This window comes from Atheta coriaria, unplaced genomic scaffold, assembly GCF_025399875.1.
Source record: "Atheta coriaria isolate IRGN ID8LTWV9N9 unplaced genomic scaffold, Caltech_Dcor_3.1 hic_scaffold_10_pilon, whole genome shotgun sequence".
Lineage (NCBI taxonomy): Eukaryota > Metazoa > Arthropoda > Insecta > Coleoptera > Staphylinidae > Dalotia > Dalotia coriaria.
The window spans coordinates 3,936,078-3,954,813 of NW_027045452.1; the positions used below are offsets into that span (position 1 = coordinate 3,936,078).

Consider the following 18,736-nt stretch of genomic DNA (forward strand, 5'->3'; position numbering starts at 1 on the left):
CTAGTACAGCGCATTTCTCTGACAACAAAGCATAACTCCCTTTTTATATACTAAAACATTCATGATTTAGTTTATTTTGGTTCATGATGCAACCTGCACTTCAATTAGTGAAATCTCTTTTTTTTGCGCAAATTCAAATAAATGCATTTATAAAGTTGTTCACAAAATTGAAACAAATGTAAATTTCCCATCGAAAGCAATTTACATTTATTAATATTTACTTTCGCTTTTAAATTGACTTCCACAGAATATTTAGACCCGATTTGTTTTAGGCTTAAATAAACGAAGCGCTGATTGTTCAACCCTTGAGACTCGAGTTCATGACTTGATGATTTCAGCACATTGTGATCAATTTTTGGGATCCTGGACATTTCCGCATTTTGGTTTCGGTTCTTCTTATTTCACTCATTTATAAGACTCAAGTTCACATAATTAATTATTTAATACGAGTACACCATTGTTTGACAATAAGCGCACAATATACCATAATTTTGCATTCCGGTCTTTCTATTTCTGTTAAAATTTCAGTAATTCGTATATAATACATTTGTAGAAATCAACCGCTACCAATGTGTTTGTAATTTTCTCGTTGTCATTTTGTCATTGAAAGCCGTAGAATGTTCAATTATTTGAACATTCGAATGCGGTTCATTCCCAAGCTAAATTTCCTATTTTCACCGTTATTGCACCTTCGGGGAACGGATTGTCACTCAAAGGATATTATTTTAGGCTTCAAATGAAATGCCAAAAACGTGTATAAAATTCTTTTCACTAATTTTCAACAAAAATAAAATTTGCGCTTTTCCATTATTTCAATAGTTGCATTCTCGTTATTAGAACAAATTTGTAGATTAATATTTTGTTGTAATTAAATGAAGCGTAAATTTACCATACAATAATTAACCTGAATTATTTTCCGATCAAAATTGACCTGCTGAATAATTTTAATTCACGCTTTCTGCACAGATTTTAGTTGTTTTCAACATATTTCCTCATGTTATAGTTAAATTGTTCCGATAATTTATAAATATGAATAATTAATAAGCAATTATTTTCCGTGTGTACATTTTAATTTATAACTCTAACGAACATATTATTTAACAAAAATAAATGGATGCGCTAGAATATATCAAGGTCAAATAAGGTAAAAAAGATTACGCCAAATTTAAATGCAAATTGTTTTGCTAATTACCATGGCAAAATTTGCATTTTTATGCGCGGAAAAGTGTTGCAACGTATGTGTTAACAAACATTTTCGTGTACTTGATATCGATTTTTATGCCGCATAATTACCAAGTGCAAATAAATAGAAAATAAAATAGACCAGGCAAAATGACTGATTTTATTATTTTTAATTAAGGAAAGCTAACTAGTTTAAAATTAATAGTTGAAAATATGCAGAATATGTTCAGAAGCAATATCACGCAGATTCGCTTGAATTTCTGAATTACTCTTAGCCCATTGTTCCCACAGCACTGTTAAACGCGGCATGCGTTGCCGAAAACCCGCTCGCACCACACCTACACACCCCCGCGCTGAATCGATAAGCTCCCAGCGGGGAAGAAGCTTTAACCTCTATTCACGTTGTCTCCTAGCTCGCTTATTTTCAACATAACCTACAATTATTAAAATTCATTGTCAAAAAATTCAACTGTAAATTTCTGCTTGAAATTTGTGAAATATTGATTTTTTTCCTTAAATAAATGACATGACTATAGCTTCGCACAAAATTTGAGCTTCATGGATGGTGGCACTCTCACTGCTAGCACTCAAGCATCCGAAACACTTGAGAATCCCCCGCGGGCCTCGCATCCCTTGCCAGTTCACCTCTTCACAACGCCCCGATATCCATGCGATATGCCTCGGCAGATATCCGGATTACAGCACGATATTCAAAGCGAAACGCGCAACATCTTCGCATTCCCATAGAGCTTGCACCCTCAAACCGCTCGACCCAAACCACAGAACGCACGACTAGTCAAGACAAAACATAAGCAAGTATACAGAAGCGTCAAGAGACGAAGATATGAGGCAGTATCAGAACATATTTGCACGTTATCATCAATGCGTTTGTCATCTTAACCAGCGATATTATCAGTGAACTAAACTCAAATTTGAAGAAATTTTAGTTGTAAGCATATCTTGAAATGAATTTATTAAATAATATTAACTCCTGGTTTATGTGGAATAGAAATTAGAGATTAGCCTGACACACGAATCGAAGGCTTGATTTGGGTGTGGCATTGCTTCCATCGCGGTTTCAGCTCGCTAATGCGTTTCGGGCCTTTCAATCTCTGCTGCCAGATTTTCTCCAGTGACAAGTTCTCTCAATGGACCAGGCCTAAATGTCGAATGTCAGTTTTGCCTTTTATTATTTAATGGTCTTGCTTAAATATTTAAATAGATTTAGAATCCACAAATAAATTTTATTTTTTTTAATTCTCAATAAAAGCACTTTACACAAAGCTAAATCTTGCGTGATCTATTGTCGTTCACCCACCTCCCTTTCAGAAATTCGACTGTAGAAACAGTTAGTGCCAACCAACCGACTGGAACAAGTTTTCTCCAGTTTTAGTTGTTTGCTGGGGGTAGTTCTAACTCTGCTGACTATAACTCTCTCAACTTGACTAAACCACAACCACCTTTTTCAGAAAAGAAACAGATAAGAGGATACAACTAAATTGAAATACATAATAAAATTCTAAATTAAATTTACTTTATCGCATTAAGAATGTAAAGAACCAAATCAAATACTAAAATGACTGATGTCATCATATTCCGAGTAGTGGAATGCCTAAAATGGCAAGTTGAATTAATTGCCTTCATTTCTCCGCGGCGTATTCCAGTATTTTTAATGCATGCAAGCACATGTACTCCGAGATTCATTAGACATTATAATGAATATTTTTTTGGCGAAACGCGCGCGCTCGGAATACGTAATCGGTTCACTTTCCGCATGCATCACAATTAAACGCTAATTTCCAGTCGTGCGGAAAATGTGCCCGGCAGCGATGCAATTTCGCACTAATTTCCGGTAAACTCTCAGAAAATAGTTCGCAAACGAACTTTTATAACTTCATCATGTTCGAATCAAAACTATAATTATATTTATTCACGTCAATTGTACCTTATCAGTAAATTTTGCAACGCAATTAATTTTTTATTTACCAATAAACATTATTTCTTTCTTAACGACCGACGATATAATTTATGCGAATAATTATACTTGGCTATAAATATAATTTTCTCTGAGTCACTTGTGTCAATAGTTCCACTGTAAGGATGATTTTCATATTTTCCTTAATGTTTTGGGTGGTTGTTGATAGTCACAAAATACAGAATCAAATTTATGACCGTTTTCCTGAAGATTTCTTCTTTGGAGTGGGAACTTCGGCGTATCAAATCGAAGGAGCTTGGAACCTCTCAGGAAAAGGAGAATCTATTTGGGATCGCGCTACTCATACAACACCATACATCACAGATCGGTCTACCGGGGACGTAGCCTGCGATTCGTACCATAACTATCGCGAAGATATTCGTATAGTCAAGCAACTGAAAGTCCACTGTTACCGATTTTCAATATCATGGACGCGTATCTTTCCCAATGGGACAGTGAACAATGTAAACCAAGACGGAATTGATTACTATAATAATCTGATTGATGGCCTTAGAGCAGTTGGTGTTGAACCAATGATTACGCTGTTTCATTGGGATACACCTCAGGTGTTGCAAGAACTAGGCGGTTGGGCTAGTGAGACAATGATAGTTTGGTATTTGGAGTATGTTGAACGGGTCTTTGAGTTGTTTGGGGATCGCGTGCAGGTGTGGACGACGTTTAATGAGCCTGCAAATTTTTGCCAGTTTGGATATACGCAAGTTTCAGCACCGTTTCTGAATAGTTCTGGAATTGGAAGTTATTTGTGTGCTCATAATATTATTAGAGCTCATGCTGGGGCCTATGACTTGTATCAGAAAAAGTTCAAAAGCAGACAAAAAGGAATAATTGGTATTTCATTGGATTCATTTTGGAATGAACCTGCTGATCCTAATTCTGAAGAAGATAAGAAAGCTGCTCAATTTTCATTGGAATTCTATGTGTGTATAGAATTAATAACAAAATGAAATATAATTTATTTATTTATTTTTAGTTTGGATGGTTTGCATGGCCAATTTTCAAAACAGGAGATTATCCAGATGCAGTGAAACTTCAAATAGCACGACGTAGTAGAGAACAAGGTTTCCCGCGTTCTAGACTGCCTGTTTTTACAAGGCAAGAACAAATGAAAATTCGTCGTAGTTTTGATTATTTAGGTCTCAACCATTACGCAACTTTTTTGACCAAACCTGATAATCAAACAGCTAGCATGTTCCCAACAAGGCAAAACGATCGTAATCTTATTGAATCAGTTGACCCTTCATGGAAACCCACCTCAAGATCTGGTTTCACCGTGAGACCGGAAAGCCTCCGGAAATTGCTGCTGTGGATTGGCCAGTATTTGGGCAGTCATGTCAAAATTGCTATTACGGAGAGCGGATACAACGGAGCTGACACTGAAACTTTGGATGACCCGGAAAGGATAGATTATTTGAATGGTTATGTTCAGGCTGTCTTGGACGCTATGAATCAAGGTGCCAACGTCAAAGCTTTCACGTGGTGGAGTTTGATGGACAACTTTGAATGGGGAGATGGATACACGTAATAAATTATATTTTAAAATTTTTACGTCTCTAACTTGTGTGTTGCAGGAAAAAATTTGGGTTTTACCATGTTGATTTTAACGACCCAAGACGGCGAAGGACAGCTAAGAAATCAGCAAAAGTTTATCAAAACATTATTGTGACGCGGAAAGTTGATCCCACATTTAACCCAAGTTATTTTAAACATTAAACTTTTAGTCATAGCAAAAATGTAAGAACTGAACAGTTATTAGTCAATTGAATGTGATTTATTTCTGTAAAAGGCTTGTTTCATCGGAAACTAACGTATTATTGGTTGTTTAGTAATAAAGATAATAGAAAATATTCAGTTTTATTTTTTTATTTCATATATATAATGCAAGTATAACATTTATTTTACCATAGTGTTTACTGACCTTTAACTAATAATGACTTTCATACAGGTAGTATTGTTTTTGAGCCTTACTATAAGTTCAATTTGTGCTCGTGAAAATCTAACCTCTTTTCCAAAATATTTCAAATTTGCGGTTGCAACATCCGCGTATCAAATTGAAGGTGGCTGGAACGAAGATGGCAAACTTCCATCTATATGGGACACATTCACACATACCTACAACCTTACTCCTGACAACTCTACAGGCGATGTGGCTTGTGATAGTTATCACAAAGTAGAAGAGGACATCAAAATTCTTAAGCAACTGAATGTAGATATCTACAGGTTTTCTTTTTCATGGACGCGTCTATTTCCTTACGGCACAACTAATTTTGTGAATCCATATGGAGTTAACTACTATAACAAATTGATAAATGGTTTGCTTGAAGTTGGCATTGAACCGGTAGTCACCCTTTTTCATTGGGACACACCTCAATCATTGCAAGATCTTGGTGGTTGGGCCAACGATAAGATGATTGGATGGTTTGTGGACTATGCCGATAAAGCATTTGAGATTTTTGGGGATAGGGTTAAGATGTGGACTACAATGAATGAACCAGCCAATTATTGTGGATGTGGATACAATCTTGTATTTCCACCGTATCTAAACAGTTCAGGCTTCGGCGAGTATTTTTGTGCACATAATTTAATCAGAGCGCATGCTAAGGCCTACCGGCTTTATCAAAGAAAATACAAAAAGTCAAAATGGAAAAATTAGCATTGCTTTGGATAGTTATTGGAATGAGCCAGAAAATCCGAAACTTGCAAAGGATCGCGCTGCCGCTCAAAAAGCACTTGAGGCTCATGTAAGAAATTGTGCTGTAATTATGAATTAATTGTTTACTTAATTTATAAATCATTTTTAGTTCGGTTGGTTTGCTTATCCAATCTTTAAAACTGGCGATTACCCGCTTTCATTGATTGAAAGTGTTGCTAAACGCAGTCGCGAGCAAGGTTATAAAAAGTCTCGTCTTCCTAGGTTTACTTTATTGGAAAAGCTTGAGATATACGGATCTGCTGATTTTCTGGGCTTGAATCATTATATAACAGTAGTTAATAAATTTGATAATCAGCCACCATCCAAATATCCTAATAGTACTAACGACCTAAATGAGGTAGAATATTTTAACCCGAATTGGACAAAGACTGAGGACTTTAAAATGGCAGTCAAGCCTGACAGCCTAACAAAACTACTGCTATGGGTTGGCAATAACGTTAATAATAAAACTCGTATTGTAATTAGTGAGAATGGTTATGCGGGAAATGCAAATGAAACTTTCAATGATCAATCCCGCATTGATTATTTGAATTTATATTTACAAGCGGTATTAGATGCCATGAACCAAGGTGCTAATGTTGATGCCTACACTTGGTGGTCACTAATGGACAATTTTGAGTGGACCAGCGGTTACACGTAAGTAATAATGCCAACAAGGCATTTATAAATATATTTATAAATTTTTGATTATAGAACAAGGTTTGGACTCTATCATGTTGATTTTAATGATCCAAACAGACCGAGAACACCTAAAAAATCAGCAATGGTCTATCAAAATATAATCAAAACTAGGAAAATTGATACTAGTTATAATCCAGATAATTTTACTTAAATTTGCTCCGATGAATTAAATGAAGAAATAAACTGTCTAAACAAAAACTTTATTTATGTAACCAAAACAGACGCCACATATTTTTATGAATGATATTTATATCTCCTTCGTTTTTTGACTTTTCGAAATGAATAGCTCCCATCAGATGACATATCGTCACTCGGATAATTTACTTTTGTTTGTAGTGTTTTTATTTTCTTTTTGTACTGCCTTAACTTTTTGGATTCTTCTTTGCACATCCTATCAATTCGATCCAGATGATCGTTGGTTTCCGAAATCATTGGAATGACTGATGGGCATGAATTTAAAATATCTCCTAAGTTTCCCGTGCTTGCCATCCTGCTTGTACCGAGTGGATCGAACAAAGAGTACGGTGTGTACGGCGGATACGGGTAGGGTGGTGAGTAGGACGAGTATGGGTCCATCCATGTGAAGGGCGATAATCGATGCATCGGCGAGAATGGCATGTAATTCAAATTCTGCAACGACGCGTACGGATTGCGCGCATCCATCGGGTAGCAGCCGGGATATCCAGCATAACCAGGATAACCGTAGGGCATCCATGCTGACATTGACATTTGGTATGCGAGAAACTGGTTCAGCGCTGGACTATGCTAAAAACAACCATTGTATTTTTAGGCCAGCTGGTAATTGAAATTGATGTATTTATTTGTAGTTTGAGTTCCGGTGCAAACACAACTCTGACACGTTGAATTTCTCACCTTAGATAAATAATTTACGTGGGTAATGAATGCCTAAATGGACGTTTGACCCTTTTTATTACGTTGTGCATTAATCAAACCCGCATTGGTATATACATATAAAACTGGCCACATTTTTGACCCTTGGCTGCCAGCAACTAAAATTATCCCTTATTTCGCATTTCAACCCCTTTGAAATTGGATTTCCAATAGAAATGGCCTAAACTTTTAAATTTATTCAAATCTAATTTTCGGTTCAATTCCACGGGCGTGCTGGTTTTGAGAAAATTAAAATGAGATACCGATAGAGATGTTTGTGGTAGATGTGCTGCTGGCGGTTGCGGAAGGTATTGATGCGAGGCGGCGAAGGAGGTGGCGTTCTTGACGCGAGCGGCCTCCAGCTCGTCGTGTTCCGCCGCCAGCTTATCTCTCAAGTGGCGCGTCGACCGACGTATCGAGGCCAATTTTCTCTCCAATTGCAAGCCGCGTTCATTGGGATCCTCCGATTCGGTTGTTTCCAGTTTCTCGCGATGGTGGCGACGGCGACACGATTCGTCCTCTACCTCACGCGTGAACAAGCGCGTCGTAGTTAAAGACATCGTCCAACATTCAGAATATTAACACTTTTCAAATTTCGAATGCAAATTTTGACTCAGATGAAAAATGTCAAAAATATTATGACAGCATTTTTTACTACATAAAATTTTAATACAAATGCGTAAATTATTAAATTCAGAAATGAAAACTCCATTTTTGTAGTATGCTTGAATCATATTCATATTTCTCTTTTATGCTGGAATTGTAACGTTGCGCATTTTTAGAATTCCGCGAATGAAGAATGACACTTTTGAACAATTCATATTCTATGTGCGTGTGTGTAGCGTGTTATATTTTTTCTTTGCACTTTTGTAATATTTTACTGAGTAGACGTTTTTCACGTAACAGCAATTTTTATTTTTTACCAAAATACAGTAGGGCGCACGCAAAATCTATTCCATAAAACATTCCACATCTTAAAACTTTTACTTCTTGTTGAAAATTCGCGTGCGAAGAAATTGTCTCATGGTCTTCGCGTTTGATATTGATTCAAATCCAACTGTGAGCATCATGAGGGTATACAAGAAAGTTAAACAGATTTACTTGGAGTCCTGCGTGGTTTGTTCGCTAATAAACATAAACCAATGAATTCTTCTGGGAGACGAGAGGGAAAAAACTCCCAAACAAATGGGAAATGAAAATAAACTTTCATTTCGTTTGGGAATATGTAAAGAGGCATAAATGTTCAACTTAAAATGCGATTTGTTTTATTTATATTTTTGAACTTAAACTATTTTGTAAATTAAATTAAATTCACTATCAGTAGTAAATTATTTTTATAGCTGATACTATTGTCTCATAAATTACTCAAATGTGTCAAGTGCAAAGCGGCCAAGAACTAATTAAAACGTTACTTCGTTTATAATAGCTCAAGACAGGGCAGTTTTTCCATCGGTCTCATAAAGTCATAAATTCATAAATTTACCTATTTCGAGCGCAGTCATAAAGAATTATGTACCCATAATGAATAAAACTGGCTCGTTCTGACGCGTTTCAATTATGTCTAAACACGCCATGTGTTTTAATAACTTTCAAAGTGTGTCGGAAGCATCAGAATGTCAATAAGCATTAAGTCTCAAAATTCCATCAGCGAATATATTCACTGGCGTATGCTTGCGTATGCATGAGTTTGTGTTTTAAGAAGAACGCGTTTGTTTACTGTTCAACTACTGTGGATATCTATTCAAAACATGACTAGAGAAGCACTTTCGCGATAGATTCAAAATCATATCTCTGCTATACAGAGTGTGACATAATAGTTTTGGATCAAATTTAGTTTTCTCATGTATAATATGAGATATTTTGCGACTCATATGCGAATAGTCGCGTGTAAACAAAAATGTAACGCATCCATACTTGCTGTTACGGTTGTAACACAAAAAGAACAAACAGATTACCCCGCTTCAGTCAACACACTTATAGCACGCTCTTTGATGGCGCTTCAGAACGTGCCGAGTGTATATGCCAGCCATTCCAACGCAAGGGATTTTGTCTTTGCATCGCTTTGATTGCGTTGGTTTTTGTGCAATTTTGCCGCAAACCGCGTAAAAACGTGCGTCGGATAAAGTGCAATTTATTACACTCATGAATCATGCATTTACAGAAGAAAATACCTACTTCAATAAAACCCATTGCTATTTGCAAAAAATATTTTTTATGTTGGTACAACTTCTGTTGGATTTGTCCATATTATGAAGATTTTAAATTTTTTGAAACATTTTTATATTTGAATTGTCTCCGGAATTTCTTCTCGAAGCGAAAGTTGCGATAACGACTCATCACGAGCAAGCTCGTCGTAAAACACCCTGGAATCGCAGGTCCTGATGCTTTTTTCATACCCGCTCTAACGACTCCTCGCGCATAACGTCAGATTGCCGCCCCCCGCCAAAAGCCAGCAACCAAAAACGCCGAAATTAATCTCGGCGAGAGCAACGCATAAAACCGTAAATGCGTCGTTTGAGACGCACGTTTTGGGACGAAAAGCCGGAACAACTCGATAAAAAAGCAACCACGAGTGCAAACTCACAAAACCAAGAATTATTGCTGTATACCTAATAATCCTAAAAGTATAAAAAAAAACAAGCAAACGTAATATTACCAAATTTACAAAGAAAAATCACCAATTATTTTGATTTATCTAAAATAAATTAACTAAGTGTCAATGTAATGGCCAAGATAATTATCCACAATTAATCCCACCTTGCCAGTGAGAATTTGGATTCTTCCTGTGTGATCATAGAATGACCTCTACTGCTAGAATAAAAGAACATTAGCAGGCGTCCAGTGTGTCTGGTCGAACTCGGTTTTCGTTTAAAACTGACGTTGATAAACGCACGCAATGAACGACTTCTATTATTTTGATAGTGTCAGGCGCAGAACCTTCCTTGCGTTCGTTTTTGCTCGCGCCTCGACTCTTTGTTCGTCACGCTTCCGACAGTGAATTTTAGTTCTTCAGTCTCACTTAACACTCTCGGAAAGTAGTCGAGTAACCGCTTTAACAGTAACAGTATCTACATTTCTTTGATGTTGGACTTGGACTCCAACACATTTTCATGAGCAGAGTGGAAGAGACAGAAGCAATTTTTGCTGGACGATTTTAGGTTTAGAAAAAGTTTTTCCGCAACCGTCTTTGTAGAAGATTAGAAATGAACCTTCGCGCGTAATAAGAAGCAATGAGTTGCAATGTAGAGGGCAATGAGAGGAAATTGCCAAGTTTTTGTTGGAAACTTTATTTTTTGTTTTGTTTTGCCGTCTATTGCTAATTTTGGGCTACAAAAAAGTTTGAAAAACTACTTGTGTAAGTTGTTTGGATAGTTAATTTCATAATCTTATCATGAGTTTCCAAGTATTAGTTAATAAATATATTGTTGGTCTTTGGGAACAAAGTTTCGCAGAAAATTACTTTCCACGAAAAGCAAAAAATAGTTTTTGTTAGACTTTCATTAAAGAAAAAGAACGAATTGCGCTTAGAATGTACAAAAACGTGTGCTTTTTATAGTAATTTTTTATAAGCTAAGTACTATTTCAATATTTTAGTTATATATTTTATCCTATAAAAGGTGTTTTTTTGCTAGTGTTAAAATGAATTAATAAAATAAACTCGAACGGGTTTATGCGTTATGCAGCTGATGTTTCGGCCGAAATAGGTTGGCAAACTTTGCAGCGCAGGCAGAAGGCGAGCCAAATTTAAGACCTCGAACTCCTGACGTTTTTATAGGTGTTGGAAAGTATCGCCGCGTATGTAAGTCGAACACGCACGCAAAGAAGGATAATGGGTGACTGCGCGTTGCCATTCTGGCGCTCATACATAAAGATAGAGATAACTAGTTGGAATACTGACTACTACTCGACTACTTCGAAGCATTCTTATACCCGGAAAGGTTTTTTTTCTCCTGGCATGCGTGCCCTGAAATCATAATATCAGGAAGACGATTCTTCATTCTTCCCGCTTTATTTATATTGCTGTTTTTCTAACCGTGAAACTTTTTTCCGTATGACAAAATAATATTTGTGTTTACTTGCAAGAAATTAAATTTGTATTCAATTAATGTGAGACTTTTGATGTGATGCTAAATGTGAGAGAGTGACAAGAATGTGAAATGCACGTTGTAGAATATCGAGGCAATTCACGATTACCCACGGTAAATTGAACGCACGCCTTTCTTTACCATCGTCCTTTCTTTCTCGCTGGTATTGCAAGCGTCCGAATGGAAGGACGACCGAAAGGAAAGTATTTACCAAGTTAGATTGAACGGAAACGAGTGCCAGTGCGAGGACACGTCGCAGAACTCAGGAAGCAGTGCAATCTGCAGGACGGGATTTTCTAAAGGAAGGACAACCGGCGATAGCGCACCGATGAAGGCCGTGATATTCGCTATTCGTTCTATTCGAGTGTACGGATACCGAAGACGCGCGCAAGTAGCGTATGCAAATGGAAAAGTTTGCAAAAGTTCTACTCTTTTCAAGTTAGTGCAAGCGCTTTGAGACTTTTCACATCGTTTCAAATTTCAAAATTTTAACAATCCACAAATATAGTAATTAGGCTTTGATTTACCAAATGAAAAGAAATATTAAAGAAAATTTGTGAAATTTGCAAATGAATTGATTTCATAGCAATTAATATAAATTGAAGTGCTTTGCAAGACTTACTTATTGTATAAGACAATGTCGGGTCGCCAAATGTGGTCAGACGGCACGTGGAGCATCTGTACGCCGCCATATTCCTTCGGTTCCCAGCGCAACTTGTAATCGTACCACGACTAAAAGATTACAACGCAATTAGCAATAAATTAGTTTGGTAATTACAACTTTTTAATGTGTTTGTCATTGATAAAAAAGTCTTACCTGTTCCACCCATAAATTTGTTGTCATAATCTGATTTTTCAAGTTCTGTAACACACAAAATAAAATCAACATTAAATTAAATCAATATTCCAATCTGAACATATTGGCGTTTGCATTCATGAATGCAAACAAACAGGCGCAAACATGAAAAGGCGTTGGCGTTTAATAAACCATTAATTAAAGCGTTAGCGCTCTCACGCGCCGCGTTTATATTTGGAGGGTGGAAATGCGCGGGCTCGTTTTTGGAAAATAATAAACGCTTAGGCGCTCACCCGTTTGCACACGGAAATCTAAAATACAAGAACATGCACAAGAACAAGCCCACGCTGGTAGTAGGTACATAAACTACGTTACGAAGAAGAAGACAAAAACACAAGGTACCAGTAGAACCTTGTGCTTGATGGCTGAGGACCAAGACTATAAAGAAATTAAAACGGCCCGAGTGATGATAACAAGCATGTTCAAGCATATTGTTTTTTGTATAACAAAATTAATTAGTGCGTCGTTAGCTACGCGATAAAAACGAATTTTAACGTAAAAGGTTGAAAATCGTTTGAGTTGAAAGTAAACTATTGAAAACATGATTGTGTCTACCCAAGCGTTACCATCTATTGGTACAAGATTACATGTTTAAATATAACCTTCAAAAAAGGAATTGAGTTTCACCGTTCATTCAATTATTGTAAATATTTACAGATTTGAGTGCTAACTCAACAAGTTATCACAATCGAGTATGTGATTTTATTTGTACGATCAAAACAGGTCCTTACTTTTTTTTGAAAACCTTTTTTTGAAAATCTGCTGTTGCTACAAAATGTTATAATTTATTGCCCATATAATACCTTAGATGTATGTATTAAATATCTAGCAACGTAATGGAAGGTAAGTATTTCCTGTAAATTTTGTAATTTCATCCCAGTTGGATGTTAAAGCGCCCCTGACGGAACATTAGTACCAACATACATCGCAAACGTTTATTAATATAAATAGAAGATATTCATCTTCATTTATTTACGCGCAACGTATCCGCCTGCTGTGTGCACGGTGTGCGCTTGTGGGAGTTCTTTGTTTCGACATTAGTTGCTGTCAGGGTGTGGGGAGGTTACCGGGCGGCGGACAACTATTGCATTGCGTTAGGTTTACGGGCAACGAATAAAAAGATGCCTCTGGGAACCACTCCGGAGAATAATCCCGATGGGCGCAAACACAAGGATCTCACAAACCAAATAAATGTGGCCTAAAAGGCTTAAAAAACGACAAAAATTATGTACACAAAAACAAAACATTTTAAATTGAATACTGTTTAAAAAGTTACTATAAATTTACCATTGTTATCAAATCATTTTCAAAATTTAAGACTTTTTATTTTAAATTTAAGTTTTGATTTATTTTAATATCCTGTTTAAAAAATATCTTTTTGCTTGGGTTGGTCTATACAGTTCGGAAGGTACTTTTATAGTTCTACTTTATGCTTGCGTCTGAAAAGCAGATTCTGTCCCTTCTCATCCTCATCCTGTTTTCCTGTGTTATTAACGCTATTCCTTCGGGGCGTTTGGAACAAAATGCACGTTGCCAGCGCTACCGCTTCAGCAGATCGTAGTTCCTCTCGAGATATGAGCTGAAGTTGAAGACTTTAGTGAAAACTTGACAACTCGAAAACCCAAAGACCCACAAACCCAAACGCCCAAAGATGCAAGGATGCAGGATGTAAAGAAGTACGGCAGGTTTTATACGCTTTTTTTTTTTGCCTTTTCTTTGGCGTCACAAGTTTTTCTCGCATATTTTCTTAAAGACTACTAAAAGTGCTAAGGATTTCTCAAAGTCTTAAAGGTTTCACACTCTAGGCGGTTTATTTATTATTCATCTCACAATTAACGTCATTCTGATTGGAACTTTTTCCTGTCTTTCAGTAAGTTTTGGCTAATTTCTTTTTGGAAAAAACAGAAAGTAATAAAATGAAAGTTTTATCGTCTCCTTTATATTAAATTCATAGATTTTCTAGCTACTTTGGGGACAAACAAAAAAAGCACATGAAATATGCTCAAATATATCTTGCGTTAACACGTCTATTGTAGCTTTATAGGAAATTCATTTTATTCCCGCACGGACCAGACTTATGAAAAAAAAGTAGATCCTTAAGAAATTCCAACGCGCTTCACAGGAGCACGTATACTCGATGGTCGATTTTTGTATTCGAGAATGGATTTGGATAATAAAATGTAGTTGTTATATTGGTCCAAGCTTTCCTATATCGTCTCCGCTATTGTGATTTTATTATATGGGAAAATTTTTACATCAATCGAATCTTTTGATTCGATTCTATTCGCATAAAATTTATGCAATAAAATATTATTCGATTTGTTCACAAATTTGATTTGCAGAAAAAAGAAATCATTTTTGTTGTTTTGTTATTAAATACTTGTGATTAAAGCGACTTGGAGTGTTCTAAATGAGTCTTTATATTAATGAAGTTATTAAGCAAGTGCAGTAGATGCGGCAGTGAGGAAAATCGAGGCAATCAAAGCAATATCATTCCACTTCTAATTAAACCAGGAAGTTTATTAATCATACGCTGATATACTGCATTGCTCGCTTATAATTGTAATTTCATCGATATAATAGAGCAAATAACTTTCATGTACATTTAATATACATGGTAAATTTGAAGTTTCACATTAATAATTGTACAGCCTGAAACCAAACAATTATAATACCTACTAGTTTCTTGTTAAATAAAATGATGTACATCAAACATATACGTTAAATCCATATTTAATGGCGACAAAGTTGTATATTCAGTATTCAAAAATGTCACTAACATTGCAGTTGCAAAACTATAACTAACATCTTTTCTACATTTGTTTAAATTAATCATTTTAAGTGGATTTTGCGGTTGGAACTCAGCATGAGCAATATTGAAATAATGGAAACTCGAAATTCGGAAACGCGGAATTAAAACAAACAACAATCTCGGTTGGCGCACCGCCGGGTATTTTAATGACCGCCGCTACCACAAAGTACCTACCACGCGACTGAAAAGCGGGAAGTTTCATTTTGATGCGCACAAAAGCGGATGTGTTTCCAACGGAAGGAAAACAACGCGCCACGCACGACACGTCGATACACAAAAGGTTTATTGGTTACTGGTGGAAACATCCGATAAGTCAATTACACTTTGCGTTGATATCCCAACGCTGAATTTATTCGCATTTTTTGGTATTCTAATTTTAAAACTTCTAACATTCGCTGACCAAGCTGAAATTTCAAGTTTCCCAACCACTCGAATAGCTTAGATGCTGGTGTTCTCCTACTCCTTGCCACTTTCTTGGGCATGTTGAACCGTATTCGAAACAAATTACCACAACGTCGTCTGTGACCCACACTATCCTCAAGATGCTCTCGAGCGGTCGCACATGGAAGGAAGCAATCGTGTGGGTGTGTGCTGCTTGAACTGTCTTTGAAACCTGCGGCGGGCGCTTTGGTCCTGAATCATCGCTTTTAAACCGAGGACATGGAAATTTACGGCTTGGCGAAGAACATAAACATTAACAATATCACAAGAACAAACCGCCCGGATTATATTTTAGAATAGATGTTTTACAAACAAGGACTTGCTGCTTTAAACCACTAGATATTATATTTTCTAGATGGAAATAAAGTCGACATAAATACAAACCGCGTCCTATTTAAATCGCAATAAGACCTCTTTTCATTTCAGCATAATATGCCTTATTTTCTAAAGTGACTCTCAACACTTTGCACAACTCATGTTTGCAACGCTTGCAATTTCTGCTAACATGAATTTCATTCAAGCGCACGTTTCGAGCGTCCTAGTTTACATAGTGTTGTCGTTTTCTCGTGTCCATAAAGTACTCAGATATCAAAACGACCACGACGATATTTTTCCAGTACTTAGAATTTGCTATCTATAAATGAATGAATAGCACGAATTATACTTTTAAGTACCACTGGCGGTATTCATGCAAATGTAATCAATGTTTGAATAGGTTTTATTTGAAAAAATGCAGACAAATGCACTCGGGGATGCTGTTGACAGCTGTACGATGAGTACGTGTGCGAGACAACAACAACGAGAAAAGAAAACCTGCGGCACATGCAATTTTAATAACGCTTTTCCACCGCGTACTAAGCTGTTTCAAAGAATGTGTCGAGAGTTTTTCAAGCAAGTGTTTCCTTTAAAAGTAGCAAAAAATAATCTACAAAACTTTTGGGTACAATATATTTATAAATAAATGTGTTAATACTGGGTGTTAAATTTAAATTTAATATACTTGTATACTTGTATAATGTTCTTATAAAAATTCTGTAGATAAATGCATGTTTTTGTGTTTTTGTTCAGTCAAAAAGTAGATTAAGTCAAATTGTGAAGGCGAATTGAAGAACATTGAAATATAAATACCGATCTAAAAGAATTTCAATAAAGTGTGCGCGCTTGCGAGCGCATTGATAACGTCTTACAATTGGATTAAGGCATTAAGCACTCCTTCCAAACGTCCTGTATCCTCGCGCACGCTACTTCCGTCGCTTTCCCTCGCAGTCGGTGCGGTGCGCACAGCTTGAGTGGGAGCTCAATCGCATTTCCTATTCATCCTCAACATTCATTAATCTGTTATTCCGGCGGACGGTATAATCCAGGAATATTTTCCGATAAAAATGCATTATTCAAGGATCAAGGCTCCACTGTGGCGCGTATTTAATATTTATGTTTTGTCAATTTTGCTAAAAACATAAATAAAGACAAATTTATCCGCGGCTATCTCATAAGGCAAAAATGTCATCATTGATTTTTCATTATATCCTGTCCATTGTTATTTCGCCGTCATTTTTCATCATTTTAAACAGTGAAGGTAATATAAAATTATTTTAAAAATATATAAATATTATATTATCAATGATTAATTAGTGCATGATAAATTGAATTCATATTGCAAGCTTTTGCAAATTGGGCATCTTGTTAATAATATCGTACTTCCGAGCGCTCCAGATGATGCATGCCATGCGAAACATAATCCTAAGCAGCTTATTGCAAATTACATCAAATTTACCTTGAAATTCAATCGCAGGCAACTAAGGCATGCAAAACCGCGGAAGTAATGAGAAAACGCATTTAGCGCTTGATTTCCACATCCTAGCGAATTGCATTCGTCATGAATAATAGCCGGATCACTTCCTGGTGCAAATGGCATGCCGGATGCTTGTGTCGACGACAAACTAAACTTAAGCCAGCAGTCAGACTAAATAGTCCGACTCTTCACTCTCGAAACGAGACATTGCTGCGCTGAGGGTGGAGAGATGTTGGCGAATCCTTACAAGCCTAACTTTTGCACAGAGCTAGTGCTCCAGCTACGTACCCCGTATGAATAGTGACTATACATAATTCATAATGAAGCTGACACGAGCGAGCGCGCGTCGCTCCTTAACGAAATGTTTCGAATGGCTGAGCTGTACTTTGTTATGCAATATTTACTGTATGCCAAGTTGTTCGTGTGGATAAAGTTTGCTGCCGCCGGTTTTGCAGCCGGAGCAGCGAAGCGACATTAAGGGCGAGCGCTAAATGCTAAATGAGTCAACTTATCGGTACGAATAACTGAATAAGTTAGACTGTGCTGTTTTGAGACTAGAGATTTTTGAGTCAGGCAAAGGGATTTATACAGAGTGGTAAAATAAAATCACAACATATAAAATCTTGTTTTTATTTCTTCTTTTCGATATTTGTAGAAATTATTTCGACTGCGATGCTTTTTCACATTTCAAAGTATTTGAATTGCATTGCAAGTTACACCCACATTCGTTATATACAGTCAGAGATCTTTGATACCCGCATGAATCACCTTTACCTAATATTGGTTCAATTAGAATTAATTTATATTTCAATAAAAATATAAAATGCATTATTCTTACCAACTGTATAAACACATGTATCACAACATGCGCAAGACATTGCTTTGATGGCACCTCCTGTTCTAGTGCAATTGCTTGGTGGATCATAACACGCCAAGTCGCAAATTGGATTACATAGTCCTTCAACTTGATAAACAACTATGAAAATAGTTATGAATATGGCACTAAAACCGTATATATTTAGTAACATATTTCCAGTTTTTGATGTTTTTTAGTTTATTCGGTATTAAGTTTTAACATCCAATGGGAGTCAACATTTGTTGTGCAGTTTTATATACAACTGTAAGTAAATAGTTAAGATACTGCGAGGTTAATGGCACGTTCGTGCAAAATGGTTTATTTCCAACGTATATTAATAGCAATATTTACCTTTTATGTCTACACTGGTTTGTACGTGTAATTGGTTTCGTCATATTTTTTCTCGAAGCAATTGTTCGTTATATAACAAACCA

General features: G+C 36.4%; 3 protein-coding genes, 1 long non-coding RNA gene and 1 pseudogene across 5 annotated transcripts in view; 2 read left to right on the plus strand and 3 right to left on the minus strand.

Annotated features, from left to right (window-relative positions):
- Nucleotides 1-18,736, minus strand: part of LOC135801012 (acetylcholine receptor subunit alpha-like) — a 44,648-nt gene that overhangs the window by 15,110 nt on the left and 10,802 nt on the right. For both annotated transcript variants that reach the window (XM_065314380.1, XM_065314379.1), the window contains exons 2-3: nucleotides 12,363-12,407; nucleotides 12,168-12,277 (exon numbers count right to left, since the gene is read on the minus strand). In XM_065314380.1, the coding sequence (XP_065170452.1) occupies nucleotides 12,168-12,277; nucleotides 12,363-12,407 (155 nt within the window). The remainder of the gene's footprint in view (nucleotides 1-12,167; nucleotides 12,278-12,362; nucleotides 12,408-18,736) is intronic.
- Nucleotides 3,240-5,022, plus strand: LOC135801014 (myrosinase 1-like). The gene is made up of 3 exons (XM_065314382.1): nucleotides 3,240-4,095; nucleotides 4,149-4,696; nucleotides 4,747-5,022. Exons 1-3 carry the CDS (start codon nucleotides 3,283-3,285, stop codon nucleotides 4,886-4,888), a joined length of 1,503 nt encoding a protein of 500 aa, XP_065170454.1. The 5' UTR covers nucleotides 3,240-3,282; the 3' UTR covers nucleotides 4,889-5,022.
- Nucleotides 5,085-6,767, plus strand: LOC135801016 (myrosinase 1-like; annotated as a pseudogene).
- LOC135801020 (uncharacterized) lies at nucleotides 6,749-12,127 on the minus strand. Its single transcript, XM_065314387.1, has 2 exons — nucleotides 7,724-12,127; nucleotides 6,749-7,334 (listed from the first exon to the last, which is right to left on the minus strand). Exons 1-2 carry the CDS (start codon nucleotides 8,018-8,020, stop codon nucleotides 6,804-6,806), a joined length of 828 nt encoding a protein of 275 aa, XP_065170459.1. The 5' UTR covers nucleotides 8,021-12,127; the 3' UTR covers nucleotides 6,749-6,803.
- On the minus strand, nucleotides 18,063-18,659 carry LOC135801022 (uncharacterized). Its single transcript, XR_010550271.1, has 2 exons — nucleotides 18,285-18,659; nucleotides 18,063-18,220 (listed from the first exon to the last, which is right to left on the minus strand). It is a non-coding gene; the product is annotated as an uncharacterized lncRNA (long non-coding RNA).

What these genes read in the sequence shown, in the direction of transcription:
- LOC135801014 (XM_065314382.1), top strand. Translation starts at nt 3,283, where the DNA reads ATGATTTTCATATTTTCCTTAATGTTTTGGGTGGTTGTTGATAGTCAC. An exon ending in AATTTTCATTGGAATTCTAT is followed by an intron (nt 4,096 to 4,148) that starts GTGTGTATAGAA and finishes ATTTATTTTTAG; the next exon opens with TTTGGATGGTTTGCATGGCC. An exon ending in GAATGGGGAGATGGATACAC is followed by an intron (nt 4,697 to 4,746) that starts GTAATAAATTAT and finishes TGTGTGTTGCAG; the next exon opens with GAAAAAATTTGGGTTTTACC.
- LOC135801020 (XM_065314387.1), bottom strand. Translation starts at nt 8,020, where the DNA reads ATGTCTTTAACTACGACGCGCTTGTTCACGCGTGAGGTAGAGGACGAA. An exon ending in TACCACAAACATCTCTATCG is followed by an intron (nt 7,335 to 7,723) that starts GTATCTCATTTT and finishes GGTTGTTTTTAG; the next exon opens with CATAGTCCAGCGCTGAACCA.